At 39.2% G+C, this 17352-nt stretch overlaps 1 protein-coding gene across 1 annotated transcript in view; it reads left to right on the top strand.

Moving 5' to 3' along the window:
• Positions 1-8399: 8399 nt before the first annotated feature.
• FIS1 (fission, mitochondrial 1) overlaps positions 8400-17352 on the top strand; it is a gene marked incomplete in the record, with an annotated part of 397913 nt that continues 388960 nt past the window's right edge. Inside the window, 1 exon segment of the mRNA XM_044076998.1 lies at positions 8400-8601. Within this exon segment, the coding sequence (XP_043932933.1) occupies positions 8557-8601 (45 nt within the window).

Here is a 17352-nt window from a genome sequence, read left to right as displayed (position 1 = left end):
TTCTATCATGTAATAGCTTTCTCCTCTTATTGTAAAGTTTGTTAATGGCTGGGGTCCACCAGACTGGACGTTTGCCCTTTGTGGAAAGAGTCTTGGTTTTATTTGGGATTGCCTGATCCATGCAGTCCTGGAGGTGTTCATAGAAGGCATTTGTAAGGGCTTCCGCAGCTTGGGTTGTGGTTTCCTCTGACTCAGGGGCCTTGAAGGATACCACACCAGTCTTGAGTAGTGTGAAGTTTGCTTTAGAGAAGTTCTTCACTATGGTCTTTTGTTTGGGGTGGGGGCGGGATGTGGATTTCCAGTGAGATTAGTTTATGATCAGATCTCACCAATGAGGGATATACTTCGGTGTGGAGCATTTTGTCCCCATGTTTGTGACAATGAGATCTAGTATATTTTCTCCTCTCATGGGAACAGTGACTAGCTGTTCCATGGCATTTGAATTTATGAACTCCAGGAACCGTTGGGCTAGAAAGTTAGGGCTTGAGTAATGTTCCCAGTCTATATTCGGGTAGTTGAAGTCACCCAATATGATGGTGTTTGGAGATACATTTATACCCTCCAGTGTCTTCAGGAAGGCTGTGTGGGGTTCCTGAGTTTGAGAGGGTGGCCTGTAGCATGCTACAATTTGTAGAGCAGTTTTGCCTATTGTTAGTTGCACCTGGATGGTTTCCGAAGCTTCATGCGTTGCCACCAACCTGGAGGTGTGAGTATCCTTTATGAATATGGATACACCCCTCCTTTTGTGAGTGGTCCGGGTTTTGGGGCCGGAGCATGATATGAGGTAAAACCTAATAGTGCCGGGGTGCTCTCAGGAGCCTTGAACCAGGTTTCAGTTACAGCACAGACATCGATGTTCTCCATACTGAGAAGGGCCTCGAGTGCATGCATTTTGAGATTTAGACTTCTGGCATTGAGCAGCATTACCCTCAATTTCTTCCCATTTTTGTTTTCTAGGGTGGTAGGTTTAGAATTTGAGCCTTGCCTAAAAAAGGCACTATGGGGGAGGCAAGAGCCTTAGCCAATATCCGGAATCCCAGGGGTAACAGGTGCAAGCCGTCCCTTAGAAAGCAGCGTGGCTTGTCAAGCATGTCATCCCAGGCAGACAGACACTGGATCCCCTTTGAATGACACCAGACATTAAGCCAATTGTTAAAGCTGATCATCTTGTCTCTATATTGTGGCATCATTCTTGGTGAAGGAAGGATACTGCTCAGGGTTAGGGTCATACCTGCCTGGGCTACATAATCAGAGAGCTCCTCTATGTCTCTTTTCATGCAGTCCAGGGAGGTGCGTCTCAGGTCGTTCACACCAGCATGGACAATGACTGTGTCATATTTGTACTTGCTGTGGAGTGACCAGTGCTTGTGTTATGTGGCGGATTCTAGCGCCCGATAGGCAGCTTACTGTGACCCTCTCCTTGTTCAGCCTGGTGAGTGGGACGTCAGTGTGTCTGACTATGGAGTCACCTATGACAAGTATGTTTGGTGTTGTATTTGGCCTTAAGGGCTGTGACTGCTTTGCACACTGCTTTTGTGGTTTATGTGTTGCTTGTGGGGTGTCTTGAGGTAGCAGTTGTTTGGGTGTCTGCTTTGGAGGCCTCTGCTGTTTAGGTAAATTTTTACTCAGAGCCTCCAGTATGTCTTTGTGTGTTTATGTGTTTGATTCAGTGGAGTGGTAGCATTATGTGAGGCTGGTTTTGTGGTGTGTGTAGTTGCCTTCTCCTCCTGTCTGGTCTTGCCAGTCCTGAGTTGAGAGAGCTCAGCCTCCAGTTTGGCTAAATAGCTGCATCTCTCGCAAGTATTTGTGTTATGTGGGAGGAGGAGAGGGTTGTCTGTGTACATGAGGCAGTTATAACATTGCCTCAAGATTCCCAGATTCACCAGCTGGACCGGAGAGGAGATTGACAACTGACCTTTGGACATGCTAGAATAATATTGGGAAATCCTTAATTGAAAACAAGGGCCAGTGGGGAGTGAGGGTGTAGTGCTTTTAATTTTAGTGCTGACTTATATAATTGCTTTAGTGAGCAAGTGCCAGGTAACTTGAGTGCAATGTGATACAAGTAACTAAATGCAAAAGCGACAAACAGTAACTTTCTTTCAAGTGAAACAAGGAAATAAGTACAGTAAGCAATGCAGATATCACTAGTGATCCACAGAAGCTGAGAAGTTGCGTATTAGGTGAATTAGCTTCCAGGGAAATAACAAGCAAACAAACAACAAGTATATAAACAAAGCTAGATTCAGTAGGCCTGGATCTAGTCTATGCTAGAGCAAACAAGGTGAACCAATTTCAGTAAGATACAGTTCAAATATTCAGGCACTATAAACCTTTAACCAGAAAATTCCCAGCTCAGAAGGGCAGAGTCCAGCCTCTTCTCCCACAAGAGTGCAGTCCACGAACCTTCTTAATGTAAAATAACTGGCCTGAAGCCCAAGTGCCTAAACCAGAACTAATACACTTGGACACTGGGCTCTCAATCAGCAGTTCCCAACTTAGAAGGATGAAAGCTACCTGTCCTGCCACCACAGTGCTTGCCACAAACCTTTCTAATGTAAAACAACTGGTCTGAAGCCCAAGTGCTTAATCCAAAAGACTTGAATGATAGCTACACTTTAATCAAGTTACAACCAAGCAGTAATAAATACCATTGAATACTTTAGAGAATGTCTGGATTAGTGCTCAAGTTACACAAACAAAGCTAGATCCAGCAGGCCCGAATCCAGTCTATGCCACAGCAAACAAGGCGCACCAACTTCAGTAAGAAACAGTTCAGATATGCATGCACTATAAGCCTTTAACCAGAAATTCCCAGCTCAGAAGGGCAGAGTCCAGCCTCTCCTCCCACAAGAGTGCAGACCACGAACCCTCTTAATGTAAAATAACTGGCTTGAAAGCCCAAGTGCTTAAACCAGAATTAATACACTTTTAGAATAACAGACACTGAGCCCTCAATCAGCAGTTCTCAACCTAGAAGGATGTAAGCTACCTGTTCTGCCACAACAGTGCAGACCACAAACCTCTCAGTGCAAAACAACTAACTGGTCCGAAGCCCAAGTGTTTAAACCAAAAGGCTTAGAATGAGTTACACCAAGCAGTAATAAATACAATTGAGTATTTTAAGATGATGCAAAAGTAAAAAGAAGTAGGTAAAAACACAAGTACAGTAAAAGCAGATGAAATTTTTTTTTTTTTTTTTTGTTGGACAGTTTGGAGACAAAGCAAGAGAGATGAGATTGCGTTGGTTTGGACATGTGCTGAGGAGGGATGATGGGTATATTGGGAAAAAGATGATAAGGATGGAGCTGCCAGGTAAGAGGAAAAGAGGAAGGCCTAAGATAAGGTTTATGGACGTGGTGAGAGAGGACATGCAGGCGGTTGGTGTGACAGAGCAAGATGCAGAGGATAGGAAGAAATGGAAAGAGATGATCCGCTGTGGCGACCCCTAACGGGAAAAGCTGAAAGATGATGATGATGATGATATATAAAACACAAGTACTATGTGCTACTGCAAGCATTTATACACTGCTAAAAGTATACAGTTTCAATGTCATTTTAACCATAACATTGTGGTCATATTTCCGAACTGCCCATAAACTTTAATTTTCTAGCTGGGGTAACCAGTACTAAAATGATGGTCCAAAAACCAATGATAAAACTCTAACTTAAAACCAGTGATAATATTACAACTTGGACAAATTACTTTTGAACTTATTACAATGTATCCTGTACAGTATGTATTTACACAGACTGTTTGCTATTCGTGCATTTCAATCTAGTAGGTACCCTGGACCCATTTTTTTAAACACGTTTTTTTCACACATATTTATTACTAGACATTAATTTCATTTGTACTGAATTCTTCTGCATTTATACATATAAATACTATCATTTGTACTGAATTCTTCTGCATTTGTACATACAAAGACTGTAAAGTACACTTAGTCCAATCTTACAAATGTAGTAACAGTAACATCAAGTAAAATCTTGGAAATTTTTTATGTCTCTTTAGAAATATCTAGTGGAACTGGCACCAAAGGCGTACGTAAAAACATTCATGCTTTTTTATACCAACATTGTTTTGCCAAAAACATATTAAAAATAGTGACCATTCCTGTTCAATTTTTTACATATCTTTACTCTCTCTTGTATAGCTGTAATAAAGCAATTTTAAATCATCTTGTTTTTTAAACCATCTCTTGTATAGCTTTATAGTTTAACAGATTGTAAATACAATTTAATACTAAACAATAACCATTATGATAGCTATTAACAACTTGTAAAGTATCTTATCCTCTCAGGTTTAATCCTGTTTACTAGTATTTCTAATACACTAATACCTGTTTTCCCTCCCCCTAAAAGAGTATCGTCAAGAAGGAATGAGATATTTATTCCTGTAGCTCTATTTCAGACCCTTGTGCAGTACTGCTTATACAGTCAGTGTAAAACTGAGAAAGTGCCCCTCCCCTGCAGCATTGCAGTATTATTTATTTGCCTTATTAGGTTAACAAACTATAGACCTTTGTCTGATTTGATTATTTTTATGAAGCTTTTGCTGTTTATTACCACTAGTAGGTATTTATACCTTTTTGCATAATTGATTTTAACTGTATGTATATTATGGCCCATTTGCTGGCTATACTTGACGTAACTGAGTTTTTTTTTCTTTTTACTTTTAACATTTACTTGCAAACAGATTATCAGTGCCATCTATGCACAATTGTGACATTTTATTTCAATTACCAAATAGTGTTGCCTGCAAACATTTTAACAATTATGTTTTAATAACAATAATGGTTTAGAAAAATATAAGCCACTTGTCTGGCAATCAGTCCTGATTTTGATCTTGTTTTTACAACATTTTCTGTAACTATTTATCCAGTCTGGGAAGGTCTGAGTTCACATTTTATACTCTATAAACTATAGTTAACTTTTTTAGCATTGTTCTTTAAATTATCTGTTAATACACTTACAGTTTGAAATTAGAATGTAGTTGTAAAACATTTAGAAATATAAGTATTTGTGATTTGCATAACTATGCATTTATACTACATAAATAGACATTATTTTACAATTAGCTTACATGGATTTCAGTATTTTTTATTTATTTAACTGCTCTGCTATTCATTTTACAAAGACTGTTTGACTAATACCATCTGTGATTTTATCTTTTTTTTAATTCAGAACTTTAACAGTTTGGTGTGGTGTTACTATACAATTATATAAAAATTGTAAAAAACAAAATAGATATTAGTTTAACTAACACATGTTTATATTTACATAATTTATATTTGCTGTTGTCTGCCTTTTATTCTTGCGCATTGTACTTCAGATACAAAGAAAATACATGCATGTCAGTCTCGTGACTTTAAATCTTTACTGTTATTAACTATTTTCATTTGATTCTTATACACTAAAACTGTTCTGTACCTTTTGACTAGGCTATTAAAATAGCAGTTATATGGTCTATTTTATTGTACTACTGATAAATGTCTTGCTTTAACTGAATGAAAGTAAAACATTTAAGAATGATTTGTCCATGCATCAGATCTTAGCATGTATGCGTAACCATTTTCAAAACATAAACATATTATAAAATATATTTCTTTTGTACAAATCAGCTGTAGTTTCCTGTTCTTTTTAAGCTCAGCTGTTGTATGAAGGAAGTCAGTCTCTGCCATTTTAGCTAATTTATTTTCTTTATCCTGCAACTGCTGTTCAAGAGTTTCTTGTAATGTTGCATGGTTTTTCTGATATTTTTCAGTAATCTGTTCTGCTGAATCTAAAACTCCTATGCACTTTTGAAAGGATGTATGTATAGCTTATCTAAGCTTCCTGAACTCATTGTGTCTGTCTTTTAGAAGTTTATTACATTCTTTTGTAATAAAATGTACTAGAGGTTCTGTCAGTAACTGATTTGACTGTTGTTGCAACTCTGAAATAAATGTTTTACATCTGGTGACAGAACATAACTGTCTAACATCTGAATATAATGTCAGCATATTAACTTTTCTTGGTTCTTTACCATTAAAATCTTTGTCTGTACAGTCTAACCTTTGAATAGTGGCATGCACTGTATTTTTATGACATTGTACACACAATAAATATTTTTTAATACCACACACAATTTTGTTTCAGATACCAGTCAAATATTGTAATCCAGTTGCATAATGCCTTACTATTAACTTGCAATCCATTTGCATAATGCCTTACTATTAACTTGCCCTAATAAGGTTTTACATTTGCTAATATACTGTATAACTAACATTTCATTCTGTTATTATTATTATTACCTCTATGGCATTCATACTGTATGTAACACAGAAACATTTTCTTACCAGTCAACAGAGAGGCAGATGGCCAGGCTACTTTACTGTAGATGGTTGAAACGTTTCTGTAGTCACTTGTGAAGTTGGTACAGCAAAACTGGCAGTTTCAGTCTTACAACTTTGTATTGTACCTTTTTTGGAAAATTGATGGCACTGCTCACCTTCCTGCACTGCAGTCTCACTCCAGATTTAGACGTCTAATAAACTGTATTATTGCTGCAAACTGTAGAAATCTGAAGTACTTCACATAAACGATGGTTATTGTGCTTTTACAGGAGTGACCTTATACAAGGCATTACCCACTCACTCCCCCTGTTTTTGGATACAGACTAGGAACGTTTGTTAGGGTCACCATTGAAAATTTTATTTTAATTTGTGCTTCTTTGCTGTGCTAGATCCAAAGTCTTCTTAAGACACACAGTCTTGCTGTGCTGTTTACTGCTGAATCAGAGACAAAGAGCTTTGCATGACTCCATATGTAGTCTGTTTAAAGCAGCAAGCCTTTCAAATTGCACACTGATAAAGAAATATATTTTGCAGCTATAAGCAGTTGCAGATAACTTATTTTTATAACAAATGACACATACTCTTTCTGTCAGATTGTAGCATATATTTACAAAGTATGAAAGCAAACATCTGTTCTGTTCCCACTGAAAAAACATCACTCATTGCTGAGTTTAGATATTTGTTCTGCAAACATGAGAAAATCATTTCTGATGCTTTGAAGAGAAGCCTGTCTGTTATACATATAGTATGAATGCCCATTTTACATTGCTAAACTCTATACATATATTCAAGCAAACTTTGTATTCTATGCTTGATCTTTCAGCATATTTACAACAGAATTAATTATAAAATTATATTCATAATCTCTAACAAGAGCAATAATTAAAATTGTCTTTATTTTTAGTGCCCCCCCCCCCCCCCTTATTTTTGGCTTTGGCCAGATTTTTTTGTGCTAAGAAGGTGAGTTATGCTTGTGTGAGTGAATGTGAGTATGAAACCAGGGGAGACTGCATGTGTGTGTGTCAAAACAGAAAGAGACTGTGTATGAGAGAGAGAGAATTGGCTCTCTATAAAATTATGTTTTCCTATATTATTTTATATCTCTTTGATGTAAAATGCTTCCTCCAACACTCTTTGCATATATGATAGAAAGTTTGAAAAATTAGGCAGAGGATTATTTTAAATCAAAATATATATGTAAAGAATGATAATGTACTTAAAAAATAAATATAATATAATTTAACAGACGGCCCATTCTCTTAAGGGCAATAATGCCCTCCAGGACCTGTGGCGTCAGGCCTTATAACACCTATGGCGGGCATTAGTTACACATTAACACACACCCTGTCGGTCATTATTGCTTACAGAGGTGGCAGGCCTTCCTCCTGCCCTATACGGTGTTATGACTAATCCATTATTTCCCTGTAATGACCACCAGGTCCAGCATCACTTGCTTAGAAATGGGCTTCTAAGAAGCACCTGCTGATGGATACCTCTGACTAAGCCTTAGCATAAAGAATCTGGACAAAACCAGAAATAATGGGGAACAAGGGTCTAAAATAGTAATTTTAAGTATCGGTTTTATAAACTTGGATAATTTTATAGTAATGCAAAACTTGTTATTCTAGCATTTTCTGAAAGTTGTGAAGTCTGAAACTCAAATATCTGTTATTACGTAGTAATTTAAACTTTCGCTGATTTGCCAGAGAACCATAGACTTTATGAGGAATAAACCAGAAATAAAAGGCGAGAAGCTGAACAGCTCAGATTTATGACTGTCCGGTGTTATTGCTTCTTTAACAGCCAACGGCAATAGATTTTTCTGACAAGCAAAGAACTGTTACAGTGCATGACAATCCAAATCTTAGCATTTTACTATAAACTTTAATACATCATTAAAGTCGTCATTACGCATTAGAAACAGCATGACGCAAAGCATTAGTGCCGAGCTGGTTTTTTTAATGCTTGTATTCAAAATAAACGGTAACTTTATTCACCATCCGAATACTGTGAATAACTACGGCACAGTCATATATACATATGCAGCAAATGACTATTTTCAAGGCCTAAACCTTGTACGTGTAGTTTGTCATATACGAAACTAAGCATTATATAAGGGGAAAAAAAAAAACATTTCCGCTGTCGTTTAAAAGAGTGCGCGATACATTAATCACGTGATTGTAACTGGCCGTGAACCTGCTTCCAAGTTTCCGCAATCATGGAGGCTATATTAAATGAAGTCGTTTGTCCAGATGATTTAATGGTGAGTTTTGTTGCGTCATTGAAGTGGCACTTATTTTGTGTGACCGTGGACTTTGAAGAAATAATGTTGAGTCTTTGAGATACCACAGTGAAAGCTAGGAAAGGAAGTGGGGGATTATTTTTAGCCATGTAGTCTTTTCTGGGTTAGGGATATTTTTGTTATTATTCATTAGTTTGTCATAGTGAACAGAGCTGTTTTGTCTCGGAAGTGTTTTTGCTGCTGTATTCTGGGGAACTGCATTATATTCTTACTGTTTCTTGTGTTCCTTGAGTGTGTTCTTTCAATCAAGTTTTCGCACCGTATTTAGCTTGGATGTCGCCCCACCTCCCTGGGAAAAATAAAACAAAGTTCTGCTTCGGCGTCTGAAAGTTGTTAACCATCCAAGTCCCAACACACCTTCGTCTTCCATTGTCCCATTCCATATTGTTTTATGAGTCAGAGCATGTATTCTCCTGTTAATACTCGTGATATTGGGTTGGGGTTGAATGTTATCTACAACCTGTTTACTTTTAAAATTCGTTGCTTCTACTACCTATTCAAAGTAAAACTTCACAGCCTTTCTGAATATGCCAGACTGCAGTTAAGGAAATAAGTTTTGTATTAGAACATTACCCGACCGCCCAATTGCTGCCCAGCACTCTGCGCATGACGTTTATTTTGAAAACTGCTTTGAATAAACTTTGGAAAACTATTCTCAGAGAAATAAGTATACTAAACATTGTAACTATTTCGATAAAAAAAAAAAACTTTTCTCCCTTATTTGCTGGTTTCAGGATTTCCAATTTCCGTTGATCAAAATCTTCGATACATGTTAAGACTAAATAATTTGGCAGAACGTGTAGTTACAAATGGTGTACCGATCCAAACAGATTTTTACCAATTACAACAAACACAGAATATGCTGCATTTATACAAAAGTATTAATGTTGCACTGAGATTTACTAGGGTTGCCACCTTTTCAAATGCCCAAAGTGGGACTTTTTTGTAGAAACGTCAGATTTTGCAGGGCAAAACATATCCACGGTAAGTACAAATGAAAAAACTTATTCTTGTAGCATTTGAGTTGCTTATTCTGTTTCTTATAACAATTAGGTGTTTCAGATACAAAATAACTGTTTTATGCAACTATTAAAGAAAATACAGGAGATATTTTTGTCCAAAAATCTCAGGACATTTGCCATTTTTTCAATTTTTTGCAGGACACAATTGCCCAAAGAGGGACTGTCCTTTGCAGAGTGGGACAGGTGGTAACCCTAAGATTTACAATTTTGTAAAGGGGAGGGAGCGAACACATAAAATGCTGCATGTATAAAATCTGTTACACAGACTTAAAATTCTTGTTCTGTAAAGGTGTGGATGGCGACCTTTCTGAGAGGGTTTTTTTTTTTTTTTTATTGCGTTTATTTATTGTCCCACTGCCTCAGAATATTGCTTTATCTCCCCTGCAAAAGCATTTACTGCACAACATTGTACCAAAGAAAGGTGGGAGTGCACCAGTTATGGGTATGGACTACATAACGGGAACTTGTAGATACTGCATACATACTGTCCTTCTGACCCGTTTCTTATCCTGCAACACAGCTTGTGGTTACGTACAAAGTCACAAAGCAAGTCACACACCATAGTGCTTTCGACATTGCACTATGTAGAAAATGAGGACAAATTCAGTTGGTCTCCGTTTTACGTATCGTACACTAAAAGCTGCTGTTGTGTCTTTCGGCTTATCCCGGTACACTAAAAGCTGTAGTAGCTCTAATTAAAGATAAAATAAAAAGCATGAAGCCTGTTTAAAAATGGTCAGAAAGTGAATATTCACAATTGACATTCACCATGTCACTGTATAATCTGCATGGCTTGTCAGTCATGTAGGCCACACCCATTCCTGCGCAGAAATCACGGTAGGGGTAATGTACTACAAAGCCAGGAAATGAAACCATGTTATTGTGACAACCAGCCAAGATGGCCATTTTGTTACAGGACCTAAACTGGGACACTTGAAGGCCGCCCTGGGAAACCAGGTCTGCAGTCCCATTCTCCCAGTCCCCATGGCAGTGGAGATAGGGCAGCCATGTCATCTTGCATTGAGGCAGGCAGGCCTCCCGTTCTTCACCAGGCACTGTGGAGATGCCACTCTATGAATAGCACCACCCAGGAGGCAAGAGGCCACATGCCAGGAAGCTTGAAGCGATGCACATTCGTTGGCGCCTGGCACCGTGGGGGTGAGAGACGGAGGTGTGCCGCAAAAAGTGCAGAGATGGGGAAACCCAGGACTAACTCCCCTGTGAGTCTGAAAGCCCTAGGTGCAAGGAAAAATGGAGAACCAGTGTCATAGAAGTCTGGCTGAGGGACTGTCTGCGGTTTTGTGGCCTAGCAGAATTCCATGAGGCTGGGAAGATCCCCTTAGAGGCTCCAAGAGCACGCATGACTGCAGGATTTGGCAGCAGTCAGTAGATATGTAACCCTGGAAAAGCACTCTCTCTCTCCTCGGTAGAAGTGGAACCCCAGAGGGGGTCAGGCCCGATGGAAGTCTGGAAGGGAGAGAGAGGTGGAAAGTAACTGGTACAGGGCAGCTTTTGCTTGGGTGAGAGCGTACAGACCATGCCCCAAGGTCTGGAAGGGGGAGGGAGGCAGATAGTGGCAGGGCTGGGCCAGCTCCTGCCTGGGTGAGTGGGGTCAGGCACAACCCCCCCAATGATGGAAGTCCTTAAGGGAGCAACTGGTGTACAATGGTGGGGCCTGGAGAGCTCCTACATAGGTGAGTGGGGTCAGGCAGAGCTCCCCATGATGGAAGCCCTTGAGGAAGTGCCAGGGTGGATGGCAGAGGGGCTCCTACCAGGGCAAAGGCATCCAACTTCACCCCATAACTGACAGCATCCTTGAAAAATCTCAAAGCCCCCAGAACTCCTCTGGATGGGAGCGGATCTGCCCCTCAGCGGCTGAGGGAAGTTCCAGAGGAGTGGACGGGGTTGGAGGGAAGCTCCCCTGAGAGGGGCCGAGGGCATTGGCAGTCTGGCACAATTTGGCAGCCTGCAGGAGGCATGCAGTTTAGTTGAGTCCCCTGACATGGGTTGGCCACGGAAGGTCTGTTGGCCAGGTCGAAGGGGAGGACTATAAGGTTTGGCCTTGACAGAAATCGGTACGGGAGCACCAGACAGATGGGTGCAGGGCCTGGAGAGCTCCTGCCTGGGTGAGTGGGGTCAAGCAAAACCCCCCATGATGGAAGTCCTTGAGGGAGGGACTGTGACTGACTGGTGGTAGGGCCTGGATGGCTCCTGCCAGGGCGAAGGCATCTGACCATACCCCCATACCCAATGGCATCCCTGAAAAATCGCAAAGTCCCAGAGCTGCTTAGAATGGGAAAGCAGGGGGACTGGCCACCCTGGGAAGCCAAGTCACCATTCAGACTGAGCGGTCTAAACTGGGGCATTTCTGTGTCCCAAAGACAATGTTTGGGAATCCGGGACAGAGACTTCCAAACTGTGGCTGTCCTAGAAAAAGTAGGACCGTTGGTCACTTTGTAACCCACCACTGGACCAGTAATCAAGGCGCCTCTATCCTTACCACTGGCAACAGTGGGGGATGTACACTGGGAGGATAACCGGTACACACACACAATTTCCAGATGCAGCTCTCTGCATCAAGTACAATTTGCCTTAAGAGCACACAGAGACCACAGTCAGTCTGGGGCTGGTTTCTCCTTATTTCTCCGGATCCCCAATAAGACAACCCACTGGCACACCTGTAGAGTTGAGGTCTCATCTGAGTAACCAAGCCAAGACCTGCCAGTACCCTCTTTGTCCAGCTGGCGCTTTGTGTCCCTGCCCAAGTAGCTGACACACCATTCAAGGTTGGATTTACACACACACACACACACACACACACACACACACAGCTGGGAGAGGCTGGTAGGTTTACTTGCTATGCGGTGTCCAATCTTGATGTGTAATATTATTACAAATGATAGATTGACTAAGAGCAAGGCTATTAGGAGTAGCCCACACAGTGCCACCACATGAATATGCAAGTACTCTCAAAACTTAAATATTTCTCGACAGATCAGCCACAATGAAAAGTTTAAATGTTTAATAAAAGAACAAGAAAATTTTCAGTATGTGTTCAGTGACAGAGTTCATAATCACAGGAAATATTTCAAACAACATTGCAGGACAGTCCTAAATAAATAAAGACAAATAATCTAAACTAAGCTTCACTATATTCCTGACTGAATCTAAGAGAGTTACTATAACCTAGTTAACTTACTTAATTAGAGCAAGGCAGATGTTGTTGTGAAGGGTTCTTGTCGGGTCCAAGACTGAATACAGAATGCCCTGTCTCTCTAAGAGACTTTGCAAATTAATATCTCGAATATTGCTGGCATAGCTGCACAATGGCAGCATTTTTTGTCATCCAACTATCCCAGGTGAAACCCCGCCCCCGCTGGAAGTATTTAGCATCTACCTGTGAAAATACATAGACCTCAGATTTTTGGCAGATGCTGGAAGTCATAAAACAATGACATTTCTCCACATTTTAAGACTAGTAAATTATTTCACCCTAAAGACAATGCAGAAGGCTTCCTAGTACAGACATTGTCTCTAGTTGCTTTAAAACTGAAATATGCCATCTTTTATTGCGTAGCCATAAAGTAATTTCAGCTATTTTTCTGAAGTTAACCTCCTGTATTCCATTTTCCACTGTTAAAATATATACATTTAAACAGTTACAGTAGTGATGCACATTTCTATTCTATTCCAGTAGAGCACACTGTAGTTCTGTTTTAAGCCTAAGCACTTTTTAACACACACACATGTACAAACCAGTTTGATATACACGACATACAGTTCTAATACATTTGTAACACAATCATATAGGTCATGTTGATATTCACAAATAAGTAATTATTTACAAAATTCCATGATAGCTGTGCTGGCAGTATCTTCTTTTGTCACATTTACACATACAGCAATTTTATAAATATTAGAGCATGCTCTTTGAAATGTGGTGTAGTTATTTAGGTAGCAGCCAAATTGCATTTTCCAGGCAGTTGATCAAATTAAGACATTTTCTTTGTCAGTTTTGTGGTGTATTGATAACTCTAATTTCCCATTTCACACTTTTGGTAATTGATAAGTGAAATACTCTTGGTAGTGTACGTTTGAGAATCACTATAGAAAATGTAGATTGACAAGGACTGTGATGTGGGGCTGGGCACTTATTTACTGCTTTCTTGCAGTTTTGTGAACCCCCTAGAATAACAGCAATACTTGATCTTTCCTTGCATTTAATAGTAGGATTAAGATGCAGGTTATAAATTATACTAGGTGCAGTTCCCATTAAAAGCGAAGGACAGATGCATTAATAACAGTATGTTTTTCTTATTAAAAAGTGTTTTCCTTTCTACAAAATTTTTATGTTGCCACATGTAAAGGAAGTATGACAGCATTTTGCTTTGTCATTTCAGTGATTATGCTTGCACTGCACGTAACGTTAAGTTTGCATGGACTCTTGCATTATCTTTAGTAACTTGTCTTTGTGGGATCTGCATTGTATTACCCATTTGATGTAATTTTAATCCAGGAAATGATTGCAGGAAAATGCATTTGTAGTTGTGCTTTTGTTTTTCATTCCACTGTGGGTCATTTAACTGATGTATATGATAATGCAGGCTTAAGCAAAACTTAGAGCATAGAAACTGATGCTATATTGAAGGAGCACATTTTTTTCGGGCTAAATTTGTTGATCTGTTTTGATGGCTATTAAATAGATAATGTGTTTAAATTCCCTTTTGCTCATCTGTTATCTAATCCACTGAATACAATGCTTCTTTTGACTCATATTTGACAAAACATTGTCAAAACATATCCCTCCACTTGCCTGATGCCATAAAGCCCCTTGATGATGTGGACAAACAGGCAGCCATCTGTGTAGACTTCTACTTGTTGATTTGTGCCTAGCCTTTTGTGCTACTGAAGACACGAAGGTTTTTGACATCGTACTCCTGCATAAAACAAATGGTTCCTTACATATCCGGTTGAAAGTGCAAAACTCATCAGCCAATAAGACATGTTGGTGTGTGAGATTCATAGCCCAACATATGTCGTGTCAAATAGAGTAAGATCCTTGCCACATTTAAAGTAAAAGTCAATAACTGGATGGGAAGCCAAATTTAGCTAGTGTTTGCCCTCTTTGGAGCTGGATGGAGCTTACGTTTGTTTTGTTTGTAGACTTCTTTTTTTTTTTTTTATTACAGTGTGAACCTTTAGTACCCATTACTGTTTTTGTAATGCATCCATGCTTGATGCCCTTTTCTTAAAATGCAGTGACTTTTAAGTGAGTGTAGTAAAGTAAGGGGTGGTGAAAGAGCAGGGAGGACATACCCCCTTGCAAAATAAAAAAATCCTCTTTCATTCGCTTAGTATGCGGCCACAAATGTATGAATTACTAGGATCTGCAGATTTGGGGCTGCATTTTATGATTTTCCCAGATGTTTGATTTTTGACACTTGTACTCCTGAAGAGTTATAAAGGGTCCAGTGTAATTCTATCCTGGTATGTAAGTAGTGGTGTGCTAAGATGCACGTGAAACACCATCATCAACAGCAAATGTTATTCTGAATATCAAAGGTACTATATACAGTTTGGAGTGTGTCATGGTATTTTAGAGGAACATTGCAAAAATGGTGGTCAGGTTGTACCCTGAAATCAGTTAGAGAGAGAGAGACTGCTAGAGTTTGTGTAATTTTGAAGAAAGGTAGTGGGACAATGGGTGAAGGTGGTAGTGAAGTGTAATGAATGAACATCATCAGTACACTTTATTTGCAGTGTTACATTTTCTCACATTTCAAGATACTTTAGAAGATTGCTGCTTAGTGCTCAACTAATCTCGCATCATAGTAATAATAAAAAAACAAATTTATATTTAAAGAATGTATTCATTATTTTCATTTGTTAAAGGACTTTAATATTTTCAGAGTATAATTTCATATAAAATTCAGTTAAAGTACTGTTTTATAATGAGCATTCTGAAAGTACTGCAGTTGTCAGAATATGATATATAAATTTCTTTGTTAGGGGTCTGGTTCCTGTTAAGCCCATATCCTTCATTGTGTTAATTGATTTTCAAGGACTTGTAGAAGTGATTTAAGGGAGGTGTCGGCCTTCCTCATGAAAGTGTTGCTGTAAAATTGTTTGCTAGGCAGCACACTGATGTAGGGGGCATTGTTCCTGTGTTAGTGTTTGGTCCTTATGTATTTCCTGGCTGGATTACTTTCAGCACTAACTTTATAAGGCATTCATTTGCTTGTGTGCGTGTTTTATCTTGTTTCTAACATAATTTCTATTTTTAAATTTAAAGTAGTGACTTTCACATTGCCCTTGTCTGTGCATGTGAACATGTATGTATTCTATGATGGACCTGTTTCCTGCCTAAGACAGGTTTCTGCCTTGCATCCAGTGCCTGCAAGGGAAGTTTGACCTCTCCTATGGCCGTGTATAGATTGATTAAGGGTGTTGGGAAAAAAATACATAATTTACATGCCATTGATTATAAGCACATTAGGCTTCACTTTCCTCTTTAGTCTTTTTAATCCATACTGCGGTGGTGGTGCTGCGGTAGCGTTGTTGCCTCAGTTAGACGTTGCACGTTCGATTCTCAGAGCGTCTTCTGTGTATCGACATGCGTGAATGGGCGTTCCTTCATTGAAGGTTGTGCGTTAGGCCCGGCAAGCCAGCACGTACAAATCTACTGCCAATCATTAGCAGACCGGAGTTCCGCTGTGGCGACCCCTAACCGGGAAAAGCCGACCGTTATTGTATTACTGTGCCAAGTTATTTGATTTTGGTCAGTATATTTCACTTTAATCAGCAATTGGAAGTACTTCAAGGTTAGCAATGAAATCTGTTTGGGTACCATCTTTCAGAAGATGAATCGTGTAAGAAAAAGTTGGCAGACAATGAAAATTGTTGCATGGAAATACATGCATCAGGTTAAAGATAAGGGGTTAGTGACTGGAAGATAATTTTTAAAGAAAGAAGTAGCAATGAAATACATTAGACAGGTGTAAATACAGTGGATATAAAATGTGTACACTCCCCTTTTAAAATGCCAGGTTTTTGAGATAACAAATGAGATCACAATAAATCATTTCAAAACTTTTCCACCTTTAATATGACCTATGACCTGTACAGTTCAATTGAAAAAAAAATCTGTTGGGGGACAACTATAAAAAAATTAAAAAATGTACAGTAAGCTTGGTTGCATACCCTTAAACTAATACTTTGTTGAAGCACCTTTTGATTTAATTTAATTATAGCATTCAGTCGTTTTGGGTACACACCTGTCATCAATTAGAGAGACTGATTAACCCCAAATAAAGTTCAACTGTCCTAGTAGGATTTTCCTGACATTTACTCAGTTGCCTGCTACAGCAAAAACCATGGTTCGCAGAGAGCTTGCAAAGCATCAAAGGGATCTCATTGTTGAAAGTTGTCAGAAGGGCACAAAAAAATTTCCACAGCATTGGATATACCATGGAACGCAGTGAAGACAGTCATCAAAAATGGAGAAAATATGGGACAGCAGTGACGTTGCAAAGAACTGGATGTCCCTCCAAAATTGATAAACTCAAAAGACGAAAACTGGTCAGGGAGGCTGCCAAGAGACCTACAGCAACACTTAAGGGAGCTGCAGGAATTTCTGGCAAATACTGGTTGTGTACTACGTGTGACAACAATCTCTGCAGGATGTACTGGT

Source organism: Protopterus annectens, chromosome 7.part0, assembly GCF_019279795.1.
Source record: "Protopterus annectens isolate FY-2018-M chromosome 7.part0, PAN1.0, whole genome shotgun sequence".
Taxonomy (NCBI): domain Eukaryota; kingdom Metazoa; phylum Chordata; order Ceratodontiformes; family Protopteridae; genus Protopterus; species Protopterus annectens.
This window is presented reverse-complemented; position numbering and strand designations above follow the sequence as displayed.